At 43.7% G+C, this 18,385-nt stretch overlaps 1 protein-coding gene across 4 annotated transcripts in view; it reads right to left on the bottom strand.

Moving 5' to 3' along the window:
- Positions 1 to 2,495, bottom strand: part of LOC144692310 (zinc finger SWIM domain-containing protein 5) — a 248,934-nt gene extending 246,439 nt beyond the window's left edge. Inside the window, exon 1 of one of the 4 annotated variants that reach the window (XM_078560963.1) lies at positions 1,947 to 2,495. In XM_078560963.1, the coding sequence (XP_078417089.1) occupies positions 1,947 to 2,355 (409 nt within the window). In that variant the 5' untranslated portion in view covers positions 2,356 to 2,495. The remainder of the gene's footprint in view (positions 1 to 1,946) is intronic. The other 3 variants (XM_078560964.1, XM_078560966.1, XM_078560967.1) reach the window with 3 other exon arrangements.
- Between the last annotated feature and the right edge of the window lie 15,890 nt (positions 2,496 to 18,385).

Below are 18,385 nucleotides of genomic sequence, written 5' to 3' on the forward strand. Positions count from 1 at the left end.
GGCACGCACCTGTCCATTCGATTAAATACGACAAAACCTCTCCGTAAACTGATCACAAATTCAAACACCGAAAAAAAAAGGTTTAATTTTCTCCTCATGAACCTTTGGAAAGCGATAAACGCAATCTTGCTAATGATCTCCTCGATAGTCAAGTAACCCATCCTTTTATCAATCTACTTTTAACAAGCTGGCGAGTCTGGAACCTCAGGTGGCAAACATCCAAGTTGCGAAGTCGCCTATCTCGGTTTACGGAAGCACAAGAGCCGATCCAATGCCACAAGAATGGCAGAACCCATTAGATAGCTCCAGCCGACAGACTCCGCGACTCGGGACTCGAATCTCAAACATAAGTGTCGATTGACGGCAAAAAAAAACCCAAACATAAACCTTTCTGTCCCCTCCTTCATCTAGCTCCTGCCTTCTGATTCATAATATATTAATAATTAAAAAGTCGGGACAGTGTACAAGTGCAAACTTGCAGGAATTGTGTAGTCCCAAGCAAGTTGTTCCATCGCTGAAGGTTCAAGTATCACTCGGACCTTTACCCAGGCAGTTTAAATACAAAAGCACGGAATTCAGGAACGGCTTGCAGGACATATTGTTTTAAAGGTGAAAAGAAGCTTAATGGCAAAGTGTTTACAAATGAAACTGCACAGCTTAAACGAGGCCCTACTGTCCTTTTCTATAATTACGAGTCTGGTAAAGCGCAGGGGGAAAGGGGAAATTAATAAGTCAAAACCGGCAATTGTAACAAAAAAAAGTGGAGAGCCTCATCATCTCAGGATTTGCCCATTTGGCTCAGTTCCCTACTGTCTGTGGGAAGCAGGAGAAAGGAGAAAAAAATCAAGGGCAAAATCGCTTTTGGAAAATGCAAATATTTAACTGAGAAACGCAGTGAAACATTAAAAAAACAAGCTGATCGGTTCGTAATCATAAAATGGAAACAAATTAACTGTGAAACAAATGAGAAACAATGGTCAGTCTTATTTACCACTCTTTCCCTTCAAGCACCCCCCTCCCCTCCTCCTCTCCCCCTTTCCCCTTGGCATCGCTACAGAGAGAGACGATCCTTATTATGGAAATTGCCTGGCTCGCTTTCTCTCTCTCTCTCTCGCTCCCATTTCCTTTTATTCCTGGTTTCGCTTTGCTGGTCATTTCCAGAGGGGGGAAAAAAGTCGAAACGTTACCTCTCTGCAAACATCAACATACTGTTAAAGTCGTGACTACCAGCGTTCCCCTATCAAAACGTTAATAACTGTCACCATTTGAACTTGTTCCTGTTTATGGGTGTAAATGCTGGATTGGCATTCCACCCACCCCCCCCCCCCCCCCCCCCCGCCCCAGTCAAGAACATTCCTGACAGGCAACTCGCAGCGTTATCCTTTCTGACAGCTCAATACAATTAAAATCACTGCAGATTATGTGGCTTTGTTTTTGTTTCGCGAATGAAAACAGCGAGCTGCATTTTTTTTGCTCTCTTAAAGCTGTAATCTAATCAGGCAAAAAAAAATGTATCCATGACTTTACCCAAATTGTAGCATACACCTTTCACTGGGACCACAGCGTCGCTTTTCTTTATCTCCCCGCCCTCTTCTAACCCTAAATCAACACCCCCTCCCCTCGAAACCACTCTTCCCACGATTTAACAAAAACACACAAATCGACATCGACAAAGGCTATAAATACATCCTTTTGTGGCATCAAACGGCGGACTGGTTTAGTCTTAATTTTCCTCTACAACTAAGCCAAAGCTGCAAAGATAATTCCTACAGCAAAACTATTCAAATGTTGAGGTAAAAGTGGGATATGTTTTGCAGACAGTTGAAAAACATTCTCCGGAGTGGGAAAGAAGGCAATTCAAACGGAAGTGTCACTGGACCGAATCCATTTTTGTGGTGATTGTGTAATTATTTTTTTCCTCCTCTTTTTTTTTGAATCTCACTCACCTACTTGAAGAACATTTTCCACACAACCGCTCTCCAGCAGTTTAATACCTCTCCTGAACGGGAGGCGATTCTCATCGTCCCCGGGCACGGCTGCACCTCCTGCCGCGGCGGCGGCTGCCGTCTCCTCGGGAGAGTAGTAGTTAAAGGACGAGTACATGCAGATCTCCCTCTCGTTCCTGGGGAAAGACCAGTAAACAATTCGCCTCTGGACGGGCTCGGGGATGCGGGAGAAACGTTCCTCCACTTGCTGAAAGGGCCACTTCTCCGCCACCATTTTAGCGCTGGCATCCAGGAGAGACTCCGGCTGGTGGGTTCTCCCGGTCGGTGCAGGTTTCTGGGACGATCTGGAAGCGGGGAAGGGCCTGGAACAGAGACGCTTTGCGGTCGGCTGAGCTCTCTCTTCCGCCATGCTGCTCCACAGTATCGAGAGGGAAAGTATCCACCGGGCAGCCCGCACCGCTACGATGTTGCTTCTTTTTATTAACACAGCATTCGAAACCTCCACACTCCGCACAGCGCAACCAAACCTCCCAGAGCCTCCCCGCCCCCCTCCTCACCCTCACTGGCCACAGCTGACTAGCCCCAACCGCCTCCCGGCCTCTCCATTGGTGAAAAGGGACGTCAATCAAACCGGAATGACGGCCAGCACGTTTCGCCTGTGTCTCGCACCGGAGATTGCCCCCGCCCCCTCCGAGACTCTATTGGTCACTTACTCTGTCAATCACGCCCTAGTCACAATTATGGAATTTCGGTGTGCGGCCCTTCCATGCCATATAAGGAGCGCATGTCTGAATAGGGAGCCTGCTGTCAGGCGGGCCGAGGTCACGCTGCACAAAGAGCCGCTGTGGGAGTCAGAGTCTTCGGTTCCAGCCCAGTTTGGGACTCGTGACAGCTTGGGAGCAGGGGAAATCCTGGCTTTTTGCAGGAGATCCTGGCGCCTGTCCGGTTCTCCTTTGCTGTGTAACTTCTCGAGGTTTAACACTTTACTCGATAGGAGTTCTCTCATAAGATAAGAGCCCATGGTGTTAGAGACAAGGTACTAGCAGGAGGCAGAATGGGGATAAGTGGGTCCTTCTCAGGATGGCGGCCGTGACTAGTGGAGTTTTGCAGAGGTCAGTGTTGGGACCACAACTTTTCGCTTTATACATTAATGAATAATGAAGGAACTGAGGGCATCCTGGCTAAGTTTGCAGATGATACAAAGATAGGTGGAGGGACAGGTATTATTGAGGAGGTGGGGAGGCTGCAGAAGGATTTGGACAGGTTAGGAGAATGGGCAAAGAAGTGGCAGATGGAATACAACGTGGGGAAGTGTGAGGTCATGCACTTTGGTAGGAAGAATAGAGGCATAGACTATTTTCTAAATGGGGAGAGAATTCAGAAATCTGGAGTGCAAAGGGACTTGGGAGTCCTAGTCCAGGATTCTTTTAAGGTTAACTTGCAGGTTGAGTCGGTAGTTAGGAAGGCAAATGCAATGTTGGCATTTATTTCGAGAGGACTAGAATATAAAAGCAGGGATGTGCTGCTGAGGCTTTATAAGGCTCTGGTCAGACCACATTTAGAATATTGTGAGCAATTTTGGGCCCCGTATCTCAGGAAGGATGTGCTGGCCCTGGAGAGGGTCCAGAGGAGGTTCACGAGAATGATCCCAGGAATGAAAGGCTTAACATATGAGAAACGTTTGAGGACTCTGGGTCTATACTCGCTGGAGTTTAGAAGGATGAGGGGGGATCTGATTAAAACTTACAGAATACTGAAAGGCCTAGATAGAGTGGACGTGGGGAAGATGTTTCCATTAGTAGGAGAGACTAGGACCCGAGGGCACAGCCTCAGAGTAAAGGGAAGACCTTTTAGAACAGAGATGAGGAGAAACTTCTTTAGCCAGAGATTGGTGAATCTATGGAATTCATTGGCACAGAAGGCTGTGGAGGCCAGGTGATTGAGTGTATTTAAGACAGAGATAGATGGGTTCTTGATTGGTAAGGGGATCAAAGGTTACGGGGAGAAGGCGGGAGAATGGGGTTGAGAAACTTATCAGCTATGATTGAATGGCAGAGCAGACTCAATGGGCCGAATGGCCTAATTTCTGCTCCTATGTCTTATGTGGGTTCAAAAATCCAGGCTGTCACTCCAGTGTAGTACTGAGGGAATGCTGCACTGTTGGAGATGCTGTCTTTCGAGGTCCCTCGGTGGATATGAAAGATCCCATGGCACTATTTCAAAGAAGAACAGGGGACTTATTGCCCCTGACCTGATCAATATGTTTATACCTCCATCAACATCACAAAAGCTGATTTTTCTGGTCATTGCTTTGCTGTTTGTAGGAGTTTGTTGTGCACAAATTGGTTGTAACGTTTCCTTCAATACAACAGTACACTTCAAATGCGTTTCATTGGCTGTAAAGGGCAATGAGATGTCCTGAGGTTGTGGAAGGCACAATATAAATAAATGAATTTTTTTTCTAAGTACTCTGTCTTTCCCCCCAACCTCTCCATCATCACACATGTGCACACACACATGCAAATTTGTAAGTTTTTATGTTTCATATTATGGAAGGAGCTATTGAACATCAGCTTTAATTGGAAAAAATGCAAGTTGTCTCCATTTTGGGGGCCTAAATTCCAATCCAGTCAAACTTCCTTTCTGTGCTCTCAGTAGAGCTAAAAATTTTGAAAACCTACCACAGCTTCTAGTGGTTCTGAGAAATTCCCACCACAACATCTATTGGATGTTAGCTGTGGCTCACTGATGTCACTTTCACCTCTCAGAAAGTTATGGGACTTCAGAGACTGAGCACATAATCTAGGCTGACACTTCAGTGCAACACTGAGGAACTGCAGTGTCAGAGATGTTGCCTTTACAATGAAATGTTAAATCGACACAACATCTTCCTCTAAGGTGGACATGAAAAAGAGGAGCTGGGGAGTTCTGCTGTTGCTCGACCAATTCCACTAGAACAGATTATTTGGTTATTTATCTTATTTCTGTCTGTTGCGTCTTACTGTGTGGCTGCTGCAGTTCCCTATGTCACAACAATGTAAATCAAATTTTAGGTCCCTAATTGGCTCCATTCCTCCTTTTATTACTTATATATCTGAAGAAGACTTTTGGATTCCTGGAACTACATTAGGAAATTTCTTCTGTACCCTCTCCAGCTTTGACGTTATTCCTGAAGTGTGGTGCCTAGAATTGAACACAGTACTCCTGTTGGGGCCTAACCAGTGTTTTATAAGGATTTAGCATAACTCCCTTGCTTTTGTACTCTGTTCCTCTATTAACAAAGTCTTATATACCTTTTAACAGCCTTGTCAACTTATCCTGCCATCTTCAAAGACTTGCACCCCATGTCTCTCTCTTCCTGCATCCCTTTAAGATTGCTTCACCTCATTCTTCCTACCAAAATATATATCTTCACACTTCTCTGTTTTAAATGTCATCTGCTATGTTGTCTGCCCATTTCATCTGTCTGTCTATGCCCTCCTGAAATCTGTTACTATCTTACACATTAATTACTACATTTCTGAGTTTTGTGTCATCTGAAAATGTTGAAATTATGCCCAAGTCCAAGTCACTGATACATATCAAAAAGAGTAATACCTGGCTGTAATACCTTACCCTTGGGGAATAACACTGCACATTTGCCTCCAGTCTGAAAGCAACCTTTCACTACTACTCTCTGCTTTCTGTCCCTTGCCCACTTTCATACCCTCACTGCCACAATCCCCTTAATCCCATGAATTTTAATTTTGCAAATAAGTCTGTTATGTGGTACTTGAAAGTCCATATACACAACATCAACTGCACTACTCAGAGTCTGAACCTAATGTCTATATATGGTTAAGAATCATTGATTTTCTATCAGAAGTGGGAACACCATGAGATCATTTAATTCTTTTTCTAGCCCAGAAGTATTGCAGTGCTTTCAGTTTTGTGAATAGTTTGTTTAAACGCCAGGGAAAAGGCCTTCCAATTGCCTCAGTTGGTAAATTAATATGTGTATAAGTCAAATTTGATTACCAAGCTTTGCTGAATTAACAGGTGGAATAATAGAGTGCTGATATAATTGGCCTCAATATCACAGAACTTTGGATGAATTAGCTTGGCTCCTACTCCTGCTCATCCTCCAGCGACCCTGCAGAAAAGTACACATGTGAGTATTGGGTAAAACAGGATTAGGCAGGATATGATGCCAATTTGTAAATGATTTATTGAAAGGTAGTCAGAAATGCGTACTACTTTGTTTGTCTGAGTGATTCCCCTGGAATACAGCAGACCCATGTACCAATGACCATTATTCCTACATTATAACAGTGACTACCTTTTACATTTAATTGGATGTAAAGCGCTTTGGGACCCCCCGAGGTTGTGAAAGGTGATATATAAATGTGTCTTTTGTTTGTGAGTTAAGTTTGAAATTACTGGAAAAACTGAAGTGAGAGGGATAAAAAACAGGTGATATCAGATATCCAACTGCATTACAGATGGTGAATCTGGTAGCTCTTTTCAGGTCAGTCCTGGGTCTTAACTTTATCAAAGTAATACCATCCCAGGAAGAACTTTGTATAACTTAGACATTGGCTGACAGTTGACATCTGTGGGTACAAGGATTTCAGACCTGGTGCCATTTTAATCGATGTTTGTTGAATGCTGCTCTGTACGCTGTCTTCTTGGGAGGATGAATGTTTTAGAGGGATCGCCATCAAGAGGACAGAAATTCTTCAGCCCACAGCCATTAATTTATGAGGTCATGTTTCATCCGCCTTCACCACCATTGGGGAGCATAAATGATAAAACAGCCTGCCAAAATTCACAGTCTAGGCTCTTAAATGAAAAATAGCTAATTGGGCAGGGTATTGGAGAGTAATCAATGCCACACAACTTTATCCAAGCCAGAACTATGGAAAGATATTGTAGAATAACTTGAAGCTGTTATTAGTCCAAGTCTGGAAGAAAATTGATGCACAATTACAATGGTAAGATCACTGAAGCACTCTAGTTTAATAGCTGTATTTCCATTTATGTTTATTTAAGCTCTCATATTTTGAGCTCAATAACTCCACCAGTCAATGTCTCCAAAAGCACTCATTACTTTAAGAAAAACATTTTTACATTTACAAAACTAGAATGGAAAATGGTCCTACATAAATGTTAATTATTTTGCAGCTTTTCAAGTATTAAAACTAAATACTAGTTGTGACAGTCCTCCTTTTAGAATAACTAGGGCAGAAACACTTTCACTTAGAGGGGAGGACCCTTTCCACCAGAATTATGTTAACTCAGTCACTGATGCCCTTCCCAGATTTCTGGGGTGCTTTTGATTGGGATGACAAGGCATGTAGTGTCTCCTCCCTTTGCAAATTTCATGCTGCAGTGGGATTCTGAATAGTGAAACTTTCAAATTGAGGCTCCTCCTACTCATTGACCTATTTCAGTAACTTCAATAGACCGAGAGTGAGACCCAAGTAAAGAGTTCTTTAAAGCTTTAATAGGTGTTAATTAGATTGCAGTGCCGTGTGAAAAATCACATTCCTTAATCAATGTCTGGAGGACCTGGAAAGTGAGAACAGCACTTTGCTACCACATTTACATGCTTTAACATTGCACAAGAAAATTGTAACAGTTTGTTGCATTCCCACACCTATCTTCTTCTGAACACGCAACATTTGAGATTAACAGATAAGAGAGAGAATAAATGGGACAGAACAGGACAAAGTAAAAATAAAATTCCATTACTGCCCCTTCTGGAATGCAGGGCTGCATGAATAAATAAGGGTTTTCCTCTAATGTTCCCCATTTGTCATGTCCTGTAAGACACACTTGCTGCATACAGGATGGTATGACTGTCTGGACTGACTGCGTAGAGATCAACGTTAATGATACTCCCTGATTGGCTGACAGGAAATAGACACACAGTATGATGTAACTGTGTCCATTATTTTCCTTCTGGGTAGGGAATGGAAAAATCAGCAGTAGCACCTCTTAACATAATGGAATGTCTCAAGGTGCTTCATTGGGGAAATCTAAAACAAAAAAAGACAACGAGATGTAAGGCGGTATCAGGGAAGATGACAAAAAGCTTGGTCATAGAGGTGGGTTTTAATGAGTTTAATAAAAGCAGAATACTGCGGATGCTGGAAATCTGAAATGAAAACAAAAAATGATGGAAAAACACAACAGGTCTGTCAGCATCTGTGGCGAAAGAAACAGAGTTAATACGCTGTAATTTCCGAGCTCTAGGGTGTCGTATTGGGGAGAGATACCCCAAAGATATTCTGGGGAATCTCCTATGGAAGTTCCCAGGTAGGGTTTGCATGGCAATTGCCTGGAAGTGCAAACTTCCCCTGGTCAATTGCCCTGCACTGGAACCCATCCAAAAATGCAATTTAAATCGCAAACTTTGGATGGTTCCAACTGGGTTACATCAATAGTTACCCAGAAGAAGTTAGAATCTGTTAGAGAGTTAATTTTCCAGGCAACCTTTCTTGGTGGACACATTTAACTTTATTTACAAGACAGCAGCAGCAGCTACAAGTGCGCATCAAACTCTATAACTAAAGAAGAACTCCCCCCTTGAGGTTCCTTGCGCTGCTAACCCACAGATCATGTGACCTTAAAACACAGGATTATTCTTACAGCTAAGGTCCTACATTTATCAAAACTATAATTACTACATTCCTCCCCCTTTAACGTTTCCGTACATTTTGTATTTACCAGGATATTTATCTCATGACATTACAATATTTACACAGGTCATGAAATTACAAGTTCAGTCTTTCAGGTGGTTTCTTGATCCATGTGGAATGTTGCAGCTCCACGACTTCAGATTCTTTTGTAGGAACCACATTAACATCAGGTACCTCATTAGGCACATGCAGTTCAATGTCTTCCAATCCGACAGAGACATTGGGCATGTCTGTCCTTGATTGAGCAACTTCAACAGGAACCACAGGTTCAGCAATGTTTACAGGTGGAACCTCATTTTGTTGGGTTACCTCCCTTTTTCTTAAATGATCCACATGCTTACGGGTTATCCGGCCCTCCACTTCCACGTGTTACAACAATGGTCCGGTCACAGAGCTTACTTTACCTGGTAACCACTTCGGTCCTGCGCTGAAATTCCTTACATATACTGCTTCTCCAACAGTAAATTTTTGCTCACGACTATGCAAATCATTTTTTGGTTCCCTTGACTTTTCTCCACCTTCCCCCCCAAACTGGCAAGTATCAGGCTTAGTCTTGTTGGAAGATGGTGCCTCATCGGTAATTCTGCAGGTGTTGCTCCTATCATAGTGTGGGGGGGTTGCTCTGTAGTGAAATAGGAAATGAGCAAGTCTAATTTCCAACAATTCACCTGTTAACTTTTTCATTCCAGCCTTAAAAGCTTGTACTGCCCTTTCCGCCAGTCTGTTAAATGATAGATGGTACGGTGCAGTCTTCATGTGGTTGATACCATTGATGCTGACAAATCATTGAAAATGGTGGTAAAATGGTATGGCGTGGAGCCAATCACAGGCACCCGCCCATACCCACTCCCAACCGGCCCGCCTGACAGGCAGAAAATTCTGCCCACGGTCATTGTTCTCTTGCAATGGGAAGTGACTTAGGGTATTAGCATTTGCTGTATAAATCCCTGGTCTATGTACAAAGGTGTATTCATATGCTGCCAAAATTAGGGCCTATCTTTGTATTCTTGCAGAAGGTATGGGAGGTATAGCCTTTTCCTCGCTAAACAGACCCAAAAGTGATTTGTGGACTGATACTATCGTGAAATGTCATACGTGCATGTATTGGTGGAATTTTTTACACCAAAAATAATCGATAGATCTTCCTTTTCGATCTGAGAATATCCTTCTTCAGCTGTGGTAAGTGTCCTGGATACATAGCCTATCGGCCTCTCTGTACCGTTGTCCATCTTGTGAGATAGTACCACTCCCACTCCATAGGGCGACGCATCGCAGGTTAGTACCAATTCCTTTGTCGAGTCGTAATGCACTAACAAACTTGAAGAGTGCAAGAGCTGTTTTACTTTAATGAAAGCTTCTTCTTGGAGTGACTCCCAAACTTTTCTTTAGCAGTGAATGTAGAGCGGCTAGAACTGTTGATAAATTTGGTAGAAATCAGCCATAATAATTTACCATCCCTAAAAATGACTTAAGTTCAGAGACATTCTTAGATGCAGGTGCCTCTCTGATTGCTTTAACCTTCTCTTCAATAGGGCATCTACCCGGTGGCCCAAATGAATGACTTCATTTGCCTGAAAAGTGCATTTTTCCTTCTTTCAGCGCACTCCTTCTTCTAAAAATCATTTCAGGACCTCCTCTAGATTAGCCAAATGTTTCTTTTCTGTGAATCCAGTTATCAGTACATCGTCCAGGTAGACCACAACTTGAGGTAGCCCTTGTAGCAAGCTCTCCATCATCCTCTGAAAAATGGCACAGACCAAGGAAACACCAGACGGCAGGTCTGTGTATTGATATAACACTTTGTGGGTATTTATGGTCTTTCCGTTAGGGAGGGAAATCTGCTGTCCTTACTCGGTCTGGTCTACATGTTACTCCAGACCCACAGCAATGTGGTTGACTCTTAAATACCCTCTGAACAAGGGCAATTAGGGATGGGCAATAAACGCTGGCCTAGCTAGCGACACCCATGTCCTGTGAATGAATAAATTTTAAAAAATTCTTGGGAGCCATCATCCAGCTCCAGTTGCTGATATGCGTGACTCATGTCAAGCTTTGTATACGTTGTCCCTCCTGCTAGTTTGGCATAGAGATCTTCAATGTTGGGAATAGGGTACCTGTCCAGTTTGCCTGCTTTGTTGACTGTTAGTTTATAGTCCCCACAGATCCGGATGGTCTGGTCTGGTTTAAGGACAGGGACTATGGGTGCTGCCCACTCAGAACTGAACCACTTTTATGAACCCAGCCTCTCTGGCTGGCTCAACTCAGCATCAACCGTCTCTCTCAGGGCGTAAGGCACTGGTTTTGCTTTCAAGCAGTAAGGGGTTGCTTCTGGGTCAACTAAGTCTTGGCTTGTAGGCCTTCGATTTTTCCCAGTTCATCCTTGAAGACGGTGTCATATTTTTTAGCAGCTCTTGCAGTTCCCCTGCTTGCAACTGGAAAATTTTGGACTAGTTTAATTTAATCTCTTTCAACCAATCACGACCTAGAAGGCTTGGCTCTTCACCTTTTACCATCATCACTGGTAGCTGTGTTGATTGGTGTCTATGATGAACAGTTACTATGTTGATACCTTTTACCTGCATTTCTTCGCCTGTGTACATCTTCAACTTGGCAAATGTTTGTTCCATATTTAATTGTTGATTACCTTTATTTAAATATCTGAAAGTGTGTTTTCCTATTACTTTAGTAGAAGCACCTGTGTCTATTTCCATTTTTAATGGTTTACTATTCGCTTTCACTGTGACAATAATCGGCTCTGTCTTCCCAACTTTCATGTTGAATAATGAATAAATGTCAAAGTTAAAAACAAAAAGCATGTCAGAGTTGGTTGTTTCTGGCTCTTTTACTTTATATACTTCCTTGGACTTTGATTGTTGCCTGGAAGCCTGTTTAAATCTTGCTTTGCAATGTTTCAATATGTGTCCACTTCTGTGACAAAAATAACACCCTACCTTTTTTAATTGCCAATTGTTAGAGTATGAGTGTTTCCATGTTGATAAAAATTAGTTTTTGACTTTGCTGCTAAGTTGTTTCCTCTAAATTTGGTTAGCGGGGGCTGTTTCCCGCTTCACAGTGGAGTCCCGGCTTTTCACGCCGCTTTCGGCCAACTATTCCTGCCTAACTAGGAGAACGGTGCCATTTTGCACCCCTCAAATCGCTTGTGAATCTCTTGCAGCACTTTCCATTGCAAGTGCTATTTCTAATGCTTTCTTAAAATCAAGATCCACTTCAGCCAACAATCTTCGCTGAATCGCATCCTCCTGCATGCCAAATACCAAACGATCCCTGAGCATATCACTCAGGGTTTCACCGAACTCACAATATTCCGTTAGTTGTTTTAATTTCGCCACGTAGGTAGCAATGGTCTCTCCCTGGGACCTATTCTGCGAATTGAAATGAATCTCTGCATTGTGACTGAGGGCTTGGTTTAAAAATGTCCTTTAACGAGGTCTACTAATTCACTGAAAGTCTTTGAATCAGTGGCACTGGGGGCCATCAAGCTTCAAATTAAACTGTAGGTCTTGCTCCCACAAATACTCAGGAGAATCGTTCTCCTCTTTTCCTCCCCCATGATTTCATTGGCTTGAACGCAAGACGTTCTATATGTTGAGACCAGTCGTCTGTGGCTGGTTCAAAGGAATCAATTCTGCCAAACTGTGGCATCTCGGATGAGTATATCTTCTCTTCTTTTTAATTTTCTTAGATACTCACAATCACTGGGTGAGGGACAGCACCGGATCTGATTCATCCTCATCGTTAGTTTGTTATAAAGTTGATTTTCCAGGCAACTTTTCTTGGTGGACACATTTAACTTTATTTACAGGACAGCAACAGCAACTACATGTGTGCACCACATTCTGTAACTAAAGTACTCCCTCCTAGAGGTTCCCCGTGTTGCTAACCCTTTGGTTTATGCAGGTCATGTGATCTTACAACACAGGATTATTCTTAAAGCTACAGTTTTATGTTTCTTAAAACTATAATTACTACAGAGTCCCACAGGACTCCCTCCATCCCCAAGAGGCTACACCCCTAACAGGAACTCTCCAACCCATGGGATTCCCCACCCCCACGGGGACTCTTCCCCAACACCCCTGACTCTCACCCCCACCGCTCCTAGGCCCAACCCAACCCAACACCCACCCGCCCAAAGGCCCAACACCCTGACCCAACCTGACACCCCCACCTCGAGGCCTGACACCCTCCCTGAGGCCTGAGCTGACACAACACCACCACTCCCCCACGCCCAAGGCCCGATGCCCTGGCCTGAACCCACACGCCCACCCCCCCCTCCCCAGGCCCAATACTCCATCCACCCACGAGGCCCAACTGCCCCATCCTGAGGCCCAACCTGTCCCCACCCAGGCATGATCTCCACCCCCCACCCCGCCCCAGGGCCAACACCCCAACCCAACCCAAGCTGACCTCCCACCTCAAGGCCTGACACCACCTCCCCAGAGGTGAGAAGCCCCTACGAGGCCCGACCTGACCCTACCCAAGGCCCAACCTTCCCCCACCGACCTCCCTCTCGAACCCCCCACCCGCTTACCTTATACATTTAACTTCTCCCTGGCCTGGCAAGGACCTTCGAACTTCAATGGACCTTTTAACTTCCCTGCTTTATGGCAGCTAGTGCCATAAAAAAAGGGTAGCAGTCTCTTTGCCTCTGCCTGAGCTACCCTTCGATGCTGGGCCCCGGGGGCTTGCTGCACTGCCCGGATCTGGCCCACCTGAGTCAGAAGTTCCGGCGAGACAGGATGGTAAAAAACTAGGAGCAGGGTGGCAATCCGAACCCGAATGCCACTCCGAGGAAGTTCAGGCCCAATGTTTCGAGTCCGATATGACTTTTCTTCTGAAGAAGAATCACATTGGACTCGAAATATTAACCCTGTGTCCCTCTCCATAAATGCTATCCAACCTGCTGAGCTTTTCCAGCATTTTCTGTTTTTAAAGAGTGTCTTAAAGGAGGAAAGTGAGGTGGAGAGATTAGTACCCAGGCACTTGTAGGCACGGCTGCCATTGATGGCGTGTGCAAGACTGAAGGGTCAAAGGTTGTTTTTTTTGAGGAGTGATGACAACAGATTCAAAAGAATAGGAGCCATTTACAACATCAGCTAACAGAGCCTTGAAGGGAAGTCAGGCGGTCAGTAGTTTAGTGGGAATACGTTGAGGGACAGGAGGTGGGTCTCATGGATAAGATGAACTCACAGAAGGCATGCGGGGAGATAGAAAAGAAACTAGAGAAAGATACAAGTTTAAGGCTAGGGCAGGGAGTCCCTTAGAGGAAGCTTGGCTCAGTAGGCTAGGAGGAAGGGAGAGAAGTGCCAGAGGCAGCTGATCGGATGGTCTCAATCTTAGTTACAAATTTGTGAGCTCCTCACACTTGCTGGAGGTGAAGTTGGAGAAAGCAAAGGAGAGGGGTTTAAGAAAAGGGTTTGCAATAGAGAAAAGAAACCGAGGGTTACCTTTGCATTCCAGGATGATCCTGGAATAGTGAACAGTTTTGCAGACAAGAGCAAGAGCCAATGGTGCTTTACGTGGTCCAGGCAGATCTGGCAGTGAATGCTAAATTACTTGTCTGCCATATCCATTCAAGATTGTACCCTTTGCATTGAAGGGAGTGAAGATGATTGACATATCATGGGGAATGGCCTGGATGAGAGAGAGTAATTGTTTTAATGGGAAGAAAAAACTTATATTTATGTAGTGCTTTTCATGACCACTGGATGTCACAAAGTGCTTTATAGCCAATGAAGTACTTCTGAAATGTAGTTGCTGGGGCTGAGGGCATCAAACGTGGAGTGGGGGTGTGGTTGTGCAGATTGGCAGCTGCAGGAATGTCATGGTGAACAGACAGCCAAAGGTTGATCAAATGCAAGTCACTCTTGAAGGTTCTTAACCCTTCTTAGTGGCTGGCTGAAGAGCAGCATTGGTATATATTTGAGGTCAAGTCTTCTGTCTGCCTGCCCACCTAGGCATAGAGCAGTGCATGCCTAATAGAGAACAAAGAGAACTGGGTAAAAAAGAAAATAAATTTGAACTCTTTGACATCATCTATAAATCCCTCCATTACCTTGCCCCACTGTACTTTTCCAACCTTCTCCAGCATTTTGTTTCCTCCCGTGTGTGTTTGTGTTTCTGTGATTCTGAAGGAGAGAATCTATCTCCACTTGGAGAGGCAAGGTTTGATCAGGGATAGTCAGATGGCTTTGTCAGAGGGACGTCATGCCTAACAAATTTGATTGAATTTTTTGAGGAGGTTACCAGGTGTGTAGATGAGGGTAGTGCAGTTGATGTAGTTTATATGGATTTCAGCAAAGCATTTGACAAGGTCCCACATGGGAGACTTATAAAGAAGGCAAATGCACGTGGGATACAGGGTGATTTGATAAGGTGGATTCAAAATTGGCTTAGTTGTAGGAGACAGAGGGTGATGACAGAGGGATGCTTTAGTGACTGGAAGCCAGTGTACAGTGGCATACAGTGGATCTGTGCTGGGTCCCCTATTATTCGTCATTTATATAAACGACATAGATGACTATGTGGGGGGTAGGATTAGTAAGTTTGTGGATGACACAAAGATTGGCTGGGTGGTTAACAGTGAGGTTGAGTGTCTTGGGCTACAGGAAGATATAGACGGGATGGTCAAATGGGCAGATAAGTGGCAGATGGAATTTAACCCTGAAAAGTGTGAGGTGATACACTTTGGAAGGAGTAATTTGACAAGGAAATATTCAATGAACGGCATGACACTAGGAAGTTCTGAGGAACAAAGAGACCTTGGCGTGTGTGTCCATTGATCTCTGAAGGCGGAGGGACATGTTAGTGGAGTGGTGAAAAAGACATATGGGACACTTGCCTTTATCAATCGAGGCATAGATTACAAAAGTAGGGAGGTCATGCTGGAGTTGTATAGAATCTTGGTGAGGCCACAGCTGGAGTGCTGTGTGCAGTTCTGGTTGCCACATCCAGTGATTGCACTGGAGGGGCTGCAGAGGAGATTCACCAGGATGTTGCCTGGGATGAAACATTTAAGGCAGCACATTCCAGACTGTCACCACCCTCTGGGTAAAAAAGTTTTTCCTCACATCCCCCCTAAACCTGCTGCCCCTCACCTTGAACTTATGCCCCCTCGTGACTGACCCTTCAACTAAGGGGAACATCTGCTCCACCCTGTCCATGCCCCTCATAATCTTGTACACCTCGATCAGGTTGCCCCTCAGTCTTCTCTGCTCCAACAAAATCAACCTGAGTCTATCCAATGCCCAATCCCTGCTCCTCCCCATAACTTTTTGCACGGACAGCTTTCTTTCACCTCTACTACGCTGTTTACAATCAACACCCTATTTCTGACCAGAAACTTAACAGAAGTTTCACGCCATGCAAATACTGTGGTTGGGAATTCTGTGATGAGTAACTCACATAGTATCCTCATCTCCAGCTTCCTGCAAATGCCAATTCAAAAATTGGCAGCACATGTCCTCTCCCAAAGTATACTGCACCATTTAAGTAAAAACAAAAAACTACTGCGGATGCTGGAAAAGGGTCATGAGGACTCGAAACATCAACTCTTTTCTTCTCTGCTGATGCTGCCAGACCTGCTGAGTTTTTCCAGGTAATTCTGTTTTTATACTGCACCATTGTATTCTTGTCGAGCTGCAGTGACTCCCTGAGTTCCAGAAAGGTAAATGGGCCTGTATAATATTTATATATTACAATAATAATAAAGTAAATCATATCACAATATACTATGATTAAATTAAGCTATAATTTTACCAGGCCAATATTTGCAGGGGACCCCGAGGCATGGGCCTCTTGACTCCTGCTCAGTTTCCATTGTTTTAACACCTTTTCTACTCTTCAACATTTTCTTCATGTAAGCAGCACTATAAAATGTAAGTTGTAGTTTATACTTTTTCTTCATTCTTGGGATTTGGATATCACTAGCAAGGCCAGCATATGTTTCCCATCCCTAACTGCCCTTGAGGTTGTGGTGTTGAGTAATTTTCTTGAACTGCTGCAGCCCATTTTGTGAAGGCACTTCCATCATGCTGTTAGGTGAGGAGTTCCAAAAATGTTTACCCATTGACAATAAAGGAAGAATGATATACGTTCAAGTCTTCAAGACAGGATGGTGTGTGACTTAGAGGGAAACATGGAGGTAGTGGTGTTCCCATGTGCCTGCTGCCTCCAATAATTTGGTAGGGGGGGCGGGGGCGGGGGGAAAAGATTTGGGAGGTGTTGTCTTTTCATAAAATCTAATTGCTAGAAGTCTAGGTATTTCACTGAAATATAAAGTAGGGCTGTATTTGCTGTTTTATTCCAGTGGTGGGGTACAGTCAGGAAGTGTGCTCTCTTTCCAAACCACATTTTCTTCTCAGACAAAAGAGTTAATGATCCCTCGTTAAAAGTGCATATATCCATCCCCTGACCCTCTGTCTTGTCAAATCCCCCTTATAAACATTCAATCATTAGGTGGCTGCTGCACACACCACAGGCCATTTTATTTCCCTTTGAATAAATCCAACGTGCCTAAGGGATGTTATCAGCAGCCTCTTTGACAAAACAAATTACGCTCTTCAGGTAAGGCTGGTCAGTGGTAAATGCTGTTTTTGTTCCTGCCAACAACTTAGACAGCTAATCTAATGCCAGGTAGCATTGCAAAGGTTAAACTTTCACGCAGCAAAACGATGCCTCCTCAGGCCTGAAGGTAAGGCATGATATCCGTAACAGGGTTCAAAAGCAGGGCCAGGAATGTCATAATAAAAGCGATCACCAACCATGGTGAATATCTATAATTGTCCAACTTCCTAAATCAGTTCTGTTTTGTCCCTGGTTAAAGCTATATGGTAGAAAAAGCACCAATTTATCCATAAAAACAAAGTTTTCTTTTGCTTCAGTTAAGACAATGACTTCACTGCAAAATGTTCAATGTATGTGAACAAAGATGCCTTGAGCACATTCCTTCACAGAATATTTTACATAGCAGAAGAGAATGAATGATAGTTCTGTCAGTATGTCCTTGAGATTGAGTTTTGAAATTTGTGATATTTCAAACTGTGATATTTCATGGTATTGACATATGTTGCAATATATCAAAGCCACAGTAGTGAGCTTCCCAATCCCTCAGTCAGGGAATATACTGAGTTGTATACCAGAGAGCTACAAAAACCAGGAAAATTGCACTATTGTTAAAAGCCAAGGTAGCACAGGTTCAGGGAGGGAAAAATGGCTAGATCTGTTGGTAGATTGTATGGGAATGCTTGGTAAGGGCAAGATTGGACTTAGCTGAAATGTCCCAATAAATAAATAACTTATCATAAGAACAGAAATAGACCATTCAGCCTCTCAAGCATCTTCTTCATTCAATTAGATTGAGGCTGGTCTGTAACACCAAAACTCCAAACCCAGAGAAATACATGAATTGAATGGTGTTAACATCACAGAAACAGGCAATTCAGCACAACTTGCCCATGCCAATGTTTGTGCTCCACATGAGTATCCAACCATCCCACTTCATCTAACCCTATCAGTCTAATCTTCTATTCATTTCTCCCTCATGTATTTATCCAGCTTTCCCTCACATGGATCTATGCTATTTGTATCAACCACTCCTTGGGGTAGCAAGTTCCACACTCTAAGTCTAGGTAATGATATTCCACCTAAATTATTTATTGGGTTTATTGGTGACTATCTTATATTTATGACCCATAGTTTCTATTTTCCCATAAGTAGAAACACTTCTCTATGCCATTA

This window comes from Cetorhinus maximus, chromosome 17 (assembly GCF_964194155.1).
Source record: "Cetorhinus maximus chromosome 17, sCetMax3.hap1.1, whole genome shotgun sequence".
Classification (NCBI taxonomy): Eukaryota; Metazoa; Chordata; class Chondrichthyes; order Lamniformes; family Cetorhinidae; genus Cetorhinus; species Cetorhinus maximus.